General features: G+C 38.9%; 1 protein-coding gene across 6 annotated transcripts in view; it reads right to left on the reverse strand.

Annotated features, from left to right (window-relative positions):
* SIPA1L2 (signal induced proliferation associated 1 like 2) overlaps positions 1-15,523 on the reverse strand; it is a 75,772-nt gene that overhangs the window by 13,238 nt on the left and 47,011 nt on the right. For all 6 annotated transcript variants that reach the window (XM_081855796.1, XM_081855795.1, XM_081855799.1 and 3 more), the window contains 8 exons: positions 14,840-14,923; positions 13,817-13,920; positions 12,473-12,576; positions 10,059-10,444; positions 7,795-8,019; positions 7,035-7,185; positions 5,335-5,554; positions 3,222-3,353 (listed from right to left, as the gene is read on the reverse strand). In XM_081855796.1, coding sequence (XP_081711922.1) covers positions 3,222-3,353; positions 5,335-5,554; positions 7,035-7,185; positions 7,795-8,019; positions 10,059-10,444; positions 12,473-12,576; positions 13,817-13,920; positions 14,840-14,923 — 1,406 coding nt within the window. The remainder of the gene's footprint in view (positions 1-3,221; positions 3,354-5,334; positions 5,555-7,034; positions 7,186-7,794; positions 8,020-10,058; positions 10,445-12,472; positions 12,577-13,816; positions 13,921-14,839; positions 14,924-15,523) is intronic.

A 15,523-nucleotide genomic window follows, 5' to 3' on the forward strand; every position in this document is an offset into this window, starting at 1 on the left:
ATAATTTTTGACTTGCAATCTTGCAAATTTCCTCTGAAGAACTGAATACTGGCTGCTGTTGAAGACAGAATACAATTACTGATGTTATGGCTTTTTAAATGTAATAGCTTATCCAAGAAGAAAGAGCTATTGCAGATGGATTCCATCTCTGACAAAGGCAATACACATCTAAGATGTTCATTCTGTCTCTCTGAAAGAGAATGATATCATGGGAACGCATAACATATCAGGAATCTGAAATCCAGAAGGGAACTGAATGAACAACATTAGACATGAACAATGATCCTTCTGATTAACAACATGTACACCAGGCCCTTGGATCCTGTTTGTGCGCAGAGGCCTCTATTCTGTCCTTCAGCATATAAATACAGATCTGAATTATGCCAACCATTTTTTTAAAAAAGTATAGTATTAACAGATACCTTTGTTATACCTAGAACAGGAATACTGATTCTGCAAAGAAATATAACTGCTGAAAACAGTAGTCAGCTATTCAAGCAGAGATGTGCTGATCACTGTTACAAACTGGAAGAAGCAAAGAATGAAAATTTATGCGAAGACATTTGAAGGTCTACAAAATAAAAGTTCAGAAACCAGCTGTCAGATCACATTTATGTCAATCATTATAACAGAGGTTAGCTTCAAGTTAACTGAAGTACACCTATAGTAGATCCAATGTCTTTGTCAAACTGTTTCAGTTAACATGCTCTGTAAAGTTTAGTCCTAACTTTGATTTTATGTTTTTATTAATGCAGTGCTCTAACAATGTAACATTGTTACATTAAACATGTATTCTGGCACAGTTTTAATGCTTTGCCAGGATAACAGGTCTTCTGATGTTGAGGTGGCAACCATAAACCAGAGCTATTGTGATGTAGTGAATAGTGTGAACCTTTGAAAATATGGGTTCCAATCCCTGATCAGTCACAACACTTATTGAGGAACATTGGGCTAGCCACAGTCTCTGAAAGCCTAACTCTCCCCCCCCCCCCCGCCCCGGGTTCCTTATAGAGAGAAAATTGGGAGAAAACCTTTGTATACTGCCCTGAGGTCCTTTGAAGAAGGAAGTGTTAAAAAGTTCAAACAAAGAAAAAGCATCTGTTCCATATGCATGATGACTTAGAAGCTGGCTTTCAATAGTATACATCCTTTAACAATCAACCTTATTATTCTTATTCTTTAAAAAAGATACATCTATTTTCTCTCCTCAGGTTCTTTTTACTAAAGCTATTCATTCATAATTGTTTCCAATGTTTACACTACAATTCTAAACATACTATCAGAGCAATCCTTTGCATGTTTACTGACTGTTCAGTGGTATTTACTCACTTGTAACTATGCATAAGATTGCAGTCTTAGCTACGTTGAAGCTCAAGCGGATTTCCAAACACACACACTATGAAACACAGTAGAGTTTTTTTAAATTTCCATTATGGGCTAAATTGCACAGGTTTATTTATGGTATTGCATCCATGAAAAACAGCAGCGGCAATAACTACTACAGTTGTCTGAAGGAATCAGAAAAGCCTTTTATAGCCAACATTTTGAATATGAATAAAATAAGGCTGGAGAAATCCAGACTCAAATCTCTACTCAGCTTTGAACCTCACTCAGGGTGAGGGAGTACCTTTGGGCCAATCACTGTCTTTCACTCTAATCTATTTAGCATAGTTGTTATGAGGATAAAATGGAAGATTGGGGCGGGGGGGGGGAGAGAAAAGGAAGTCCTCTTGCATGAGCTGAGCTCCACTTGTTCAAATAACCTCCACCAAGTTTGGCAATTCCCCAACACCCAATTGCAGCTTCCCATACTACAGTCTACAACATTTGGGAGGGTCTACCAAACTTCTGAGAAGATTCGGGAGGTGGCAGGGGTTGAAGGAAGCAACACTGGGGCAAAAAAGTATTTGTGTAAATAACCTTGATGGGCCTACACTCCCTCTGAATGAGTGGATACATAGCTCCTGGATCCCTTGCTGTAACGTCAAATTCAGGTGGCCTCAGTGCCAAAGAGTGCCTTCCATCACCTTTGGGTGGTGGCCCAGCTGCACCCTTATTTGGACAGGGAGCAGTGCTTTTTTCAGGGGTACTCAAGGGAACAGCACAGGAACCTCTTTTGTTGTTGTTATAAAGTGTGGCACTTACTGTAACAGCTTCATGTTGAGTACTGGCACCTATTTTTCTAGGAAAAAAGCACTGATAGGGACAGCATAACTTATGTCATCTCAGCTTTGGTAACCTCTAGGTTAGATTATTGCATTATGTAGGCCTGCCTCTGTAGGCAGGTTGATAAATTCAGCTAGAGCAGAATTCAGGGGCCAGGTTGCTCACTGGGGCAAGACTGTTTGAGTATATTACACCAATCCTGCTCTGACTGCACTTGATACCAATTAGTTGCTGGGCCCAATTCAAAGTGCTGGTTTTGACTTATAAAGTCTTAAATGGCTCAGGACCAAAATATCTCAAGGCCCACCTCTCTCCATATGAACCTACTCACACCCTGAAACCATCCTCTGAGGCCCTTCTTGTGTGCTTTCTCCACAAGAGGTTTGGAGGGTAGCAACATGAGATGAGATAAACAACTATTTTACTTTTAAAAGACAACTGAAGGCGGCCCTGTTTAGGGAAGTTTTTAATGTCTGACGCCGTATTGTTTTTAAAATTCGGTTGGAGGCCGCCCAGAGTGGCTGGGGAAACCCAGCTAGATGGGCGGTGTGTAAATAATAAATTATATTATTATTATTATTATTAGCCTTTTTGCAGTGGCTCCCTGCTTGTGGAATGCTCTCCCCAGGGAGGTTTGGCATGTGCCTTCATTTTACACACTTAGGCGCCAGGCGAAAATCTTCCTCTTTAGCCAGGACTTTGTCTGATTCTTAAGATATTTATAATATGAACTAGTGGCTATGTGTAGAAAAAAACTGCCCTAAGAAAACTTAGTAATTCAGAATGTCAGCCTATGCTATTCTCTTTCTGGCTCTCCTTATGCCACCTTTGGTCTTAACTTATTGTGCAAAATGACCTGATGGTCCACCAACTAAGTTCTTGGGGCTCACCTATCAACTGGAAGTGACTGATCACTGAATGGCAAAAAACAGGTAAGTCAAGGGTGCATGTGCAGGACTGCCAATAACTAGGGGTAATGAATCATGTTACAACAAGCATTGGACTTTAATTTCTACTAACTACACGTGCAGCGGTTGCAGAAATTCTTACGGTACCTTCAAATGCTTGTGCAGCATCTACAAGGTGAGACCAGTCTAATCCTGTTGCTGTATCTGGAAGGGGCATCAACCCAGGATCATTGAATCTTGATTTGTCAGATAAAGACCCGTCTGAGAACCAAAACTCATCTAAATTAAGAAGCAGAAGCAGAAGCTATCTTCAGGACAATGTTTCAACAGGTCAGAAAATGAATAATTACAATATTTAAAATGTTTTATTTTTTATGGACTGTGTATATGCCATAGTATTTTATAGTTTTTAATTAGGTGATCATAAATGTTATGCTTTTAATACAATGTGAACTACTTTGGGAGTGTCTGACCTGAAAGCAGGGCTATGACTGGTCCAAAACCAGAAAATATGTACACACAGTATCAGGCCATCGATATGCTACAAAGTGTATTTAGCTAATGGTTACCACTCTAAAATAAATGTTTTTCATTTATGAATCACTTCTCATTGTATATTTTAAAGTGATCAATTAAAACATACAAAAACAATTTCAAATCCAACACAGATACCGACTGGGACAAAAATTGCTTCTTGAAAAAACGAAGGCTTTCAATAGGCACCAAAACTACAACATAGATGGAACTTGTTTGAGATGTAATGGGAAGGAGTTTGAACAGCTAAGTGGCAGCAGCCTGATCCTTACCTAAGACTGAACAAGCTTCCTAGTGATCAATTGGATATGAATGAGACAATATTTTAGTTTATGCTGATAGTTTCGAAATCTTGTTTGGAAAACCTTACTTCTAGCTTCCATCCCTCCAAATAGCAATCCCAGCTTTGAAGAACCGACCCTAACCATAGGAGCCAACTCCTAGGGGCCGAGGTCTCCTCAGCTCCAATAAAGTATTTGAGGGGGCCAAGGGCCCCCAAAGTTGATGGACATTGCCATTAAAACAGCATGTATGTCTTGTGATCAATTATGTGGGGCAGGGCCTACTTGCTCCCCCCCTCAATATTTTATTTAAGTTGGCACCTCTGACCCAAGCTGTATTTTTTCACAAACTCGTCTGCTTACTGGTCCTGGTCTCTAACAATGGTAAAAGATTGGGTGGGCATTATTTGGGTGGGCATTACTTGCTGCTCAAGTTCCTTGGTTTTTGTGTGAGAACCTGCACCACTTCCAGGAGATGTGAGAGAGCCAAAGTTTGTTGCCCCACTCTGGGTGCTGCAAGGTCTTCTGAATGGAAGACTTGCCCTTCTGGTGTTGGGAGATGTAGATTATTGTTTTACTGCTGTCCTCCCTGTGGAGATAAACTTCCCTGGTGCTGATGGCAGTGATCTCATCCCGTGTGCTCCTTCCCCTACCCTTGATTGAACTAACCACGGTTATGGGTTATGTCTGAACCAGAATAATTTATTTCTTAAGGCTAATTAGCGTCTTAAACTTTGGTTGCAAACTAGATTCAAACCTGGGATTTTAATCCTGTTTATGATAGGAATCTCAGTTACTATTAGACATGATTAAGATTCATAGTATCTTTTTCAAGCCGTATTCCACGCTCCCCTATTAGATTATTTGATTAGCAAAAAGCACAATACATTGTAATTACCTCGCCAGTGGCATAGCGTGGGTTGTCAGCACCCAAATTACAGCAAGGCAAGTAATTTGTGCCCCCTAACCCGTGGATTTGCGCCCCCTAACCCTAACCCCCAGATGTTGCGGCCGGTGCGGCCGGGCCCCCCTACACCCCCCACGCTACGCCACTGTACCTCGCAGATAACAGAATTAAGAATAAAGATGACAGACTGAATAGAGGAGCAGAAAGAAGTATCCAAGCAAAAATGTGAAAACAGCCTGAGTGAAACCACCTGACCACTCTTGCCATCTTTTGTAACTGAGGCCCCTTCCCAGAGGGATTTTGTCAACTGGCATTGGACTGGTGTTCATACACAATGCCCCAAGTTCAAGCTCTACCATCTTCAGGTAGGGCTGGGAAAGAAAACCGGAGAGCTGATCCCAGGTGAACAACTCTGAACTGCTCCTGGTCAGTACTGAACTAGAGGAACTAATGGTTCAATTTGGTTCCTACATTCTGTTTAGAAGATCTACCTTCAATTGCACAGTATCAAATGAGACAGTGTTTAACACACACTTACGTCGTAGGTGTCCAGTACCAGTGGTTAAGCTTGTTCTAGGAGGTAAGGTGCTGTGATATGGTGGTGTAGTACTGAACAAAATATCATTTGGCAAAGCTTGGTCTAGCATTGAGCTCCGCGAGCTAGCATATGAAGATCCTCTCCGATTGCTACATATGCTCTCATCAGAAAGAGTGCGGTATAGCGTCTTCCTTGGAGATAGGTTCCCGTAAAATGAAAACTATGTTTTTTCAAAAATATAAATTAGAAAATATGTTCCATCATCATTATCATCATCACTATTATTAATTTATTCATTTATATACTGTTTAATTGGTGAGGTGGCGTCTAATGATTGCTCTAATAGTTCATTCTGTAGATAAGTCTTACCCACTATAGTACACTAACATCAATCATTTTGGGTTATCTGGCATTTTAGCAAAGTTACTGGATTATTAGATTTTCTTCTGACATACAAGCATTCATCATAATGAATTATTACTTACTGAAATGTTGTATTAACTCCAGAGTAATAAATGAAACCTCTAGCTCTCTGAAGGTAATACTTGCAAGAATTCTTTGAAATCCTTCTAAAACTGTTAATGCGTAGTCTTGATTTGAAGACTGTTCTAATATCTAATCCATGTCATTAGCTATATATAGACTCCAAAATATAACTTGGATTAAACTAATTATCTTCTACTTCTCATTTGCAGAAAGTCCCTTGATCCACTCCAGGGTCCCTCTGATGGAAGGAGGTGGCAATTTTCACCGATTCCCCTTTCCTTTATGCCAGGATTGGGGAAGCTTTCTAGCCCCGAGGGCCAGATTGTTATGTTCTGTCCACCCCTTGCTGCCTTTGTTTGACAGGTGAGTGGAACCAAACACCTGAGAGCAGAATCATGGCAGGTGAAATCCCTGGGAATTTCTGGAAATTCTGGAAATGGAAGCATACAGCCAAACTGAGCAAGATTCAACCCCACCCTCCTGTTCAGCAGACGATGTCACGAGTGACGAAAGCTAATAGGTGGAAAGGTATGTTTTGGGTAAAATGGCTTCACAGGCTGGAAGTTCCACACCTCTGCTTTAGGACATCAACCAAGTTCTCTTAAACCCATTTCAGGTATTACTTAACCTTTCCCAGGGCAACCCAAAGCAGCTTACAACCAACCAAACAGACAGTTATTTCATGATAGCCTCTAAGCTTATTTTCTGGATAACTCTCAAACCTCTCCAGAAATGCCAGTCCAATCCTCTATACTTAAAATACATTTCAAAGAATGTGTTAAAAATGTTCAAGTTACAGCAACCTAGCTTATCCATCAGATTTAACCATAGTCCAAATGTGGAAATTCAACACTAGTATTTTCAGAAAATTCCATCCCAAATGAGAATCTATACGTAGCAACTTAAAAAGCAGGGGTGGATAACCTATGGACCTTGAAATGTTGCTGGAGCTGATGGGAGTTGGAGACCAACAAAATTTGGAGTCTCAGGGAAGCCACCCCTGCCTTAAAGTGAAGAGCTTTCAGGTTAAATATACCAAACCTCCTGACTATAACCATACTAGGTTTCATGATTATTAGTAGTATTACAAGCTCTACACTCTCTCTCATTTACAGCTCTTTTTAGAACTTATCTCTATATCAAGCAGTGTTCCCACCACCATAACTGCCTCTAACGGTTACACAGAGACAAACAAAAAAGTAACAGCAGCTAACCTTTCTTCTGCCTTCCTCCACAGAGATGTTGTCTGGCATCATCAACTTCAGAAACTCTTCTTTTGATAAGACTCGCTGACTTTCAGAAACTGTATTCCTTATAGAGGCCTGAAGCTGACTTGACGATAGGCCCTCAACATCACTATACATTCTGTAGAAACAATTTGTTCTTTACACTTAGAGGGAATGTAGCAAAGTTGTTAACTCTCTAAAATGATGATCAAAACTGACAGTAAAACCACAGTAACATCATTCATTAAAAGTTCCAAGAAAGTTTTTTGCTTTTTGTTTTTTAAAGTTGGGTTCCAACATGGAGGAGAAAACACACAACCCAATTCCTTTTTGTTCCTGGATTATTATTAAATAAAAAATAACAAAGCACACATTCATGTTGAGTACAGATTAGGTTACTAGTAATAAAGCATGACATTCCTTATACATTTATGTAGTTATATTATTTGAGCATGTTTTCTTATTACCAGAAATTTTGCAAAGCTGTTTTGGATAAGAAATCAACAGCACATAAAAATGTATAAAACAAACTGAAATATTCAACTGTACACTTTCCTTCTACATAGTGATTTAGAATTTTGATTTCATGCCATATTGATAGAAAGCAGCTAACTCTGTCTGGCCTTTCCCTGCTTCTTCATAGTCCGTGATTATACACCATCTACCCTGCATTTCCTTTCATGATTTAGGCTCTCCTCCTCCTCTCCACACAGACTTTTCTTCCCCAAGAAAACAAACTCTCCCTTACTCTTGGCATTCCGAAGCTTCAGACTCCTCAGGTGTAGGGCTACCTTCTGACTTTTTCCAGCCAATGACATATTTGCTTATAGCTCCTTGTCGAGGGTAGCATTTTGCTATGGAGCCAGAGATCTGTTGACTGCAATTTTGTGACACTATGTACACTTTGGATGTATCTAATGATCCACTGCTTTTAGGGCCATGTGTTGAAGGACTTCCTGAATGATGTGACCCACTAGAAGAGAGGAAAACACACAAAACAAAATACACAGTGAACTACATGAGTATATATGTGACAAGAAAAAATATCACATACATATTTTTTTTTAAATAAAGTCTTCTCAAAAGGACAGAAGTCAGTCATATTTAATGTTATTTGCTTTCTTTGTCCAATATCAATTAAATACTTTAAAGTCATCCAGGCTTCACTGGATGTATTTATAGAAATTCATAATTTTCCCATTACAGCTGATAGGAAATTTATTTTGAAAATGTATGCTGTACAATTCTCAAGGCAGTATCCATTAAAAATAAATGAATTAGAAATATAACTTAAAACAAGAAAAATGTAGAGAAAAACACAGCAACAATAAAATCCAGCAAAATGGATGAAGCCACTATTAAGACCAGTACATGCTGGAATACCTAGGCAAATAAAAAATAATTCTCCTACTACCAAAAGGATATCAAGGATGGCACCAGATGACCTTCCCTGGGGAGGATATAACATAGGTTGCTACAACCAGAAGCCCCCACCACACTTCCTGGATCAGCTATATGATTTCTTTCATGAGGTGGGGAATCCAGAGAATGGCCTCAGATAATGACCACAGTGTTTGACAGTGTTATTCTTTGGCTAGATTGTGCCCAATCAATTTAAAAGTACCTTTTGTTATAGATTATAAAGCATTACTACATATGTCCCACCTTTCTTCAATTTAACTCAATGCTTAAAACACACCAGTATCAGATAAACTATTCAAAAATATACCCAAACACTGCTGTAAGAGGCCTTTCAAACATCATAGTTTAAACTGACATTTCAGCAAGAGAGACGAACACACACATGGAATTCCTAAATTTCTGTGGGTTTTAATCTATTTAGCTGAAAGTTTTTATGTTCTTACTTCACTGCCATCTTCTACAGCTTAGTTAAGTTGAAACTGAAACTTAGTACAGAACTTGAAGTGACAGGATTTCAAGTGCCGAGTTGGTTGGTTTGCAAATATTTTGTATTTCAGAGAAGTAAAAAATAGGAACAATTTCCACTGGTTAAGTTCTTAAAGCCTTAAAAACTCTAAATGTGGAAATCCCAACACACTTTTTAGAAAGTCTTGTTCTGTTCCACTCAAAGGACATATGCTTTTACTCAGTATTGCTAGGGATTGCCCTGCAAATCACTACCATCCTAAACCAGCCCCACTTGTTCACAAAACAAAGGTAAAATATGTACACACATTTGCGTGTCACATTCTTTTCAGTGTCAACATTTTACACAAAAGTCATGAAGCACTCCATGTACTGAAAGAGTGGTAGGGCTACAGGGCTTGGTCCAACTTACTATCACTTTCATGCAGGCTAGCCTTGTCCAACACTGTCACACTCCCCTGATGCCAGCACATTCAAATGATGTCAGAAGGTCTACTTACGTACATCTGTGGCGGCAGTGGGTGGAGCTAGACCACACAGCCATGCACTCACCCAAGCTCTCTTTCAATGCATAGAGGGGCTCATGTGCATCCCCCCCCCCAAGATTGCAATAGTCTATATATGCTGGGATAATCCAAAGGGTTTTGTAGATTTAAAAAGTGTAATGTAATTTACAGATTTCATAATTGAAACATAGAGGTAGGGAGATATCTAGTTCAATCTTCTGCCACATGGGAAGACTATCCACTCAACAGTGTCCACATATAAAATCATGTTATCTAAATTATGTTGTTGAACAAGCAGAGACTTGGCATACAGCAAAGAAAACAGGTCACATGCAATTATGCAATTGTATGGAATATACAGCTCTACACAATATTGCATATTCTTCTCCTTTTATAGTTTTACTCTCAAGCACATGAAGGCAGTTCGTAAGGAAAGTGGCATTTTAGTCTTTCCTCCTCTGTTCTGAAATGTAACATTGCTAAAATGAGGTTTTATAAAATCACTCATGTAAAATGTAATGTTAATAGCAAAAAATATATATGTAAATCCACGCTTTACTTAGAACTATCCATCACAGAACTGTGGAGCTGGAATCTTGGGGGGGGGGGGATTGCTTACCTGGAATGTGAAGATATTTCACTGAGGTCTCCCATGCTACCATCACCTGTATGACTGCTAGAAATGGCGGAAGCATAGCTGTGAACAGCATACATTTTAGTCTCATCATCTGGTCCCGGAGTTTCAGATGATTCAGCCCACTGATCAGTCCGGCTATGTATCCCTGACCGGCTTCCAGCCAGGTGCAAAGGAGCCAAAATTGGAGCAGGCATACAAGGAGCTGTATCAATCCCACTGTCAGTAGAAGCCCCTTTAATGTATGTTAATCCAAGCAAGTCAGTGTCCATTAGGTCTTCGGAGCCAAAGTGCTTATCATCACTGTTGCTGGATGTGTTACTTGACAGGGTATTACTGCTGGAATGGCTGGAACAGTTTTTGTCTCCAATCTTAAAGAGAAACATTTTACAATACAGTTTTACTTCCTCTTATTCACAGTTTCATCAATCAAAGAAGCAAGCAGCTGCCTCACTACTTGTTGGAAGTGCCAAATAAAAATGAAGCAGATATAATGAATAATGCTAACAGCATAAACTTGTAATATGGATAAAATAATTAGTATTTTGATTAACACATGCTCAAATGCATCTTGGTGGTGGTGGATTTTTTTGAGTGACTTTTTGAATTAACATGTTTTGCTTATTGCATGATTTAATGGATATGGCATTATCATTTGTATTTTAATTTTTTTTATAATTTGTAAGCTGCTTCAGGACTCTGGCTATGGGAAGCAAAGAACAAATTTAATAAAGTAAAGTAAAAACAGGATGAGAAATAATTTGCCCATTGTATAGATTTCACTGTGCAGAGTGAATTGTGTTCAGTACAGAATAAATGTTATAATAATGTCCATTTTGTTATAAGAGAACCTCAACATGTTTGCAAGTAATTGAACACAAGATGAACTATTTTAAGAAAAAGACTGGCATCAGCCTCTGCATTTGCCCCTCCTGAAGCTGGGCAAGCAAGGGACAGCGAAACCCAAACTGTTCTCACCTTCTCTTCCCCACTTTGCCATAACAAGCAAAATATGCAGGATTCAAAATCAAGAAATACAGATAAAGTCAACAGTATCAGTTCCTCTTGTATTGAGGAAAGTCAATGTTTAAAAGGGTGTAAGTGAGGAAAGGAAAAGGGATTTAAAATGCCTGTGTCATATTAAAAAATAGCCAGCACATATCCACCTAAATGTGTATGTTTGCAGAAACATAGGATAAGACACAGGATAACCTTGTGCCAATGTTGCTCCCTCAGGTGGCTTATATAACCAGTGCTGTTTCGATCCTACAATCATCCTTCAGTCATGAAGATGTGCTGTGACCAGCACTGGTTTTGTCCGGACAGAGTGTGGGAATCAAATATGCTGAAATAGTAGCTTTGATGATTGCTCTTTTGTTTCACTGACAAAAAGGCGATGAACATTTGCTAGCTGCAACACGGGGGAGGGACTGCTTATGCATATGAACTAGAGGAAAGCGAAGAATTTGGCTTGGCATAGTTCCCTTGTCATTTAATTTACCACAAAAGTGATATTTGTGCACAAACAGGCTCTATTTTCCAAATCTCACACTTCAGTTCTCACATTATTTAATTCAGCTGGAAATAATTGTTTCTTAACATCAGGTCATCACCACCACCACACAAATTAACAGGAACAAGCATAACAATATATTCTTATTAGATGCATTCTTTAAATGTGAAATTTTGCCTAAATAAAAGAAGTGCAATTGCTGGTAATTAAAACAGATGCTTATCCCTCACAATATGACAAGAAATGGCAATGTATGAATGTCACTTGAATACAATAGGAAATGTATTCAGGACTATGCAAGTCAATGTAAATTACGTTCTAATCAGACACCAGAGTGATGCTTACATGAAGCTTTAATCCATGCAGTGCCCTAGAAACCTGCACATGCCCTTTATAATGAGATTGTTTGAGGTCACTGCCAGAAAGAATACTTGAAACTACTTCTGCATCAGTGATGCTTATTAGTTGTGCACACACTTTAGAAAAAAATTCAAGACTCTTGCAATTTATTCCACATCTGAGATTATAACACTGGCAGATACAACTGGATGGCCTCTTTTCCACTCAATTTTACAGTTTTTCAGTTATTCTATTAAAATGATAGGTCGCAAAACAATGCCAAACAGAACTGTAGGACATAGCAAGATACAGAAATAAATTTATTAACCCCAATAGCTCATTCATCTTGCAGGATAGTTTACCATCTATAATTCGTACTTCCCATTTCTATACGGGAAAGCAGGGACAAAACATACACTTTAAATCAAGTTGCTGGCTCAAACGCAACCAGCTATTTGCACAGCTCTCCCAACTTTTGCAACAGAGACTGTGCCCACATATTTGGAAAGATTCCTAAATTTGGGAAACCCTAAGAAAAAAGACTTACATGAGAAAATTTGTTTGGTGAATCCTTGCCACTGTTCTCTTTCTGTAAAGCGCGGTCTTTATAGGAACTCAAGACTTTGGTTGATGGTGCATGCCACTTGGTTTCTGCCATAAATAATTATGTGTTTTAATTTCTAAACGCACAAAACATATTGTACAATGAAAAGAAGCTCACAACTTAATGCTATATGCATCAGGTTGAAACAGTGATGTTCTTTGAAATTTCCTAGAGCAGAGTTTACTCTTGCCCATCATCTTAAAAGATAATTAAACTTATGTCTATACAGCTTACTAAATGAGAGTTCTGAATAAGAAGGGCCTGTTTGTACATGTCCTTTTGCTGTGTCATTTCTACAAACATGGAAATGCAAGCACAATGCAAAATCAACACACACATCCTCTTAATGTTCTGATGATCAAAAAACAGAGGGAGATAAACAGTATCATTTTAAAAGGAGTCATCCCAGTAGCTTTGAGGAAAAGTAATTTAGCTTGTATGTGGATTAAAAAATATCTTAAAACTCTCTGCAAACAACAAATGTGATGAGATACATATGCAGCTGATTCTAGTCTTTATTCAAGAGAGTACTATGCGCAGGTGCACAAGACTGTGAAAATATGGTAGAAAATGGTGTGTGCAAGGATGTTTGCAATTATACGAGGAAGACAGAAACAGGGAAATAGGAATATAAAAAGAGAGAAAGGAAGTAGCAGAACTGTATTAGAAAAAAACAGCCTTGTGGGACCATATACACATTTAGCTGCAGCAAAAGCTCCCGATCATGCCACAGCACTAATTCTTGTAAGTTCCACACAAGGACAAAAATGGTACCTGATAACTATAAATCTTGAGATTTAGCATGAGTGAATCTGTATTTTCAGCAATCACACTCTCACGTGAAGAAAAATCCTCTGTAGTTTTACACACAAATATGCAAATCTCATATGGGTGGAATCAGGTTTTGAAACAGAGATAGCCTTGATTGGCCTGGTGGAGGATTTATACCAGAAGCTGGGCAAGGAGAGTACTTGTTCTTGACCTCTCACTATCAACCATGGCATCCTTCTAGATCACTGAGCTGGGATGAGACTTGGAGAAAATGTCCTTCTTGGCCAGATTTCAGAATGTGCCAATGGGAATAATCTTTGGGATATAATTGTGTCATAGGGCTGATATTCTCAACCATGTTGTTTAACATTTACATAAAATGGCTAGGAAAGATTTCCAAAGGTTTTGCATTTGTTGCCATCAGTATGCCAGTGATAGTTTAATAATGCAAAACATTATACAAGTGGAAAACAAACCAGCAAAGCTGTAATTAAACTGAAACAGAGTAATAATTACCATTGGGATGCCTGGTCGCTTCCAATGATTCTTCATGTTCTCTGCCTCCTTCACTCTCCAGTGGCCCTGAACCCTGGTGATCGTGAAGTAAAGGGGACTGGCACCTGTTAACAAAGAAAGAAATTGTTGCTTTCCCCTGCTCACTAGGAAAGCTTCTCATCCAGTTTATAAAATCCCTGCTGTAAAATGGCACAACTATATATTTTCAGTATTGACAACTGGTAAGCAAAGAAGAGTAAAACATTCCACAGTAGTTAGAGCAATTTAAATATATTCTGCTTAAGTTATTATTTATCTAAGATTTATACACAAAGTTGCCCAAATATAGCTGCTGATACCCCTGCTCAACACATTAGATCTTATGTTGATTTCTTTTTTAAATGGGTGGTTTTGTTACAAGCTGAACCACTTTCACTTGAGCAAAGCAGGGTACCAGTTTTTCACTAATCAGGTCTACCCAGCCTAGCCCGTTCCACCCACCCACAGCCAAATGCTGCTCCAAAAGCTTCCCCTGAGGGTTGGGAAACCCTCTTGAACAGTATGAGATATGACACAGGGGGCTGCAATTGCTACAGGGGACTGGTGAAAAAGAGCTCCCTCTTCTTGTGCTAGTTGATGCACTTCCACTAGCAAATAGACACCACTAGATACCACCACCATACAGCTATGTATGGATTGCCACCAAGCCTTCAGATTGACTACAGCAGCACATACCATATTTCCTTGAATCTAATGTGCCATCGAATCTAATGCACACCTCAATTTTCGGAACCTTGAAACCAAAAAAAGTATTTGCTGGTGAATGTAAATGTGCCATCAAATCTAATGCGCACCTTAATTTTCACAATGTAATTTGGCCAAAAAAGGTGAGCAATAGAATCAAGTAAATACGGTAATTAAATTATTATCTTTACAAAGCCACCTATGAAACATTCTACAACAGCCAGTTGGATAGTCCACACGTAAATTAGCTTCTACAGTTACTGTTCATAAAAAGGGATTCAGATGTAAAGAAACAAATACCCATCATATCCCACTTGGTGTCTCCACTGACTGCTCCCACTTGGTCCTGGGTCACTGGAGGATGATTGGTTGCTCGGTGAACTTCTGAAATAGTGACTCAAGTAATTAACCATGTACACAGATCTGTGGTGCTTCAACAACAATCATTTTTTGATATAAATTCCTAATGAAATTAGAAATACAGACAACAATATGAAGACATTGGAATAGTTTTTGTGAAATTGAAACCATTTTTAGATGCAGGGACATCTAATGATATGCAGCCTCCCTTCATCCCCTACAATCTGCTCTGGAGGGGCCTGCAATGAGGGAGCAAGAGAATAGTGAAGTCTGCTCGTGTGATACTGGACGTTTCCTACAGTCTGCACATTTTCGCATAATGACCACAATTCAGCACTTTTTAAAGTACATATAGATAGATCCTTGCAAGCAATAGTGTCTTTGGGCTCATCCGCACTTCCATTTGTCCTGTGATTTCTAGGTACAGGCCTGAGAGGGGATTTTTTTTTGTCCAGCCACTTTCCCTGGAAAAACCCGCTGCCTACTACTGAATTGGAACAAACGTCAATTGGGTTTTCATTTAACTTTTAAGTTATTTCAGTTTTTAAACAAAGACATCATTCCACAAATATCAATTTGCTCTTGGACCTTAATAGCCATGTTCTACTGACATTACAAATATAA

The sequence above is a fragment of the Podarcis erhardii genome, assembly GCF_964252035.2.
Source record: "Podarcis erhardii genome assembly, chromosome: 3".
Lineage (NCBI taxonomy): Eukaryota > Metazoa > Chordata > Lepidosauria > Squamata > Lacertidae > Podarcis > Podarcis erhardii.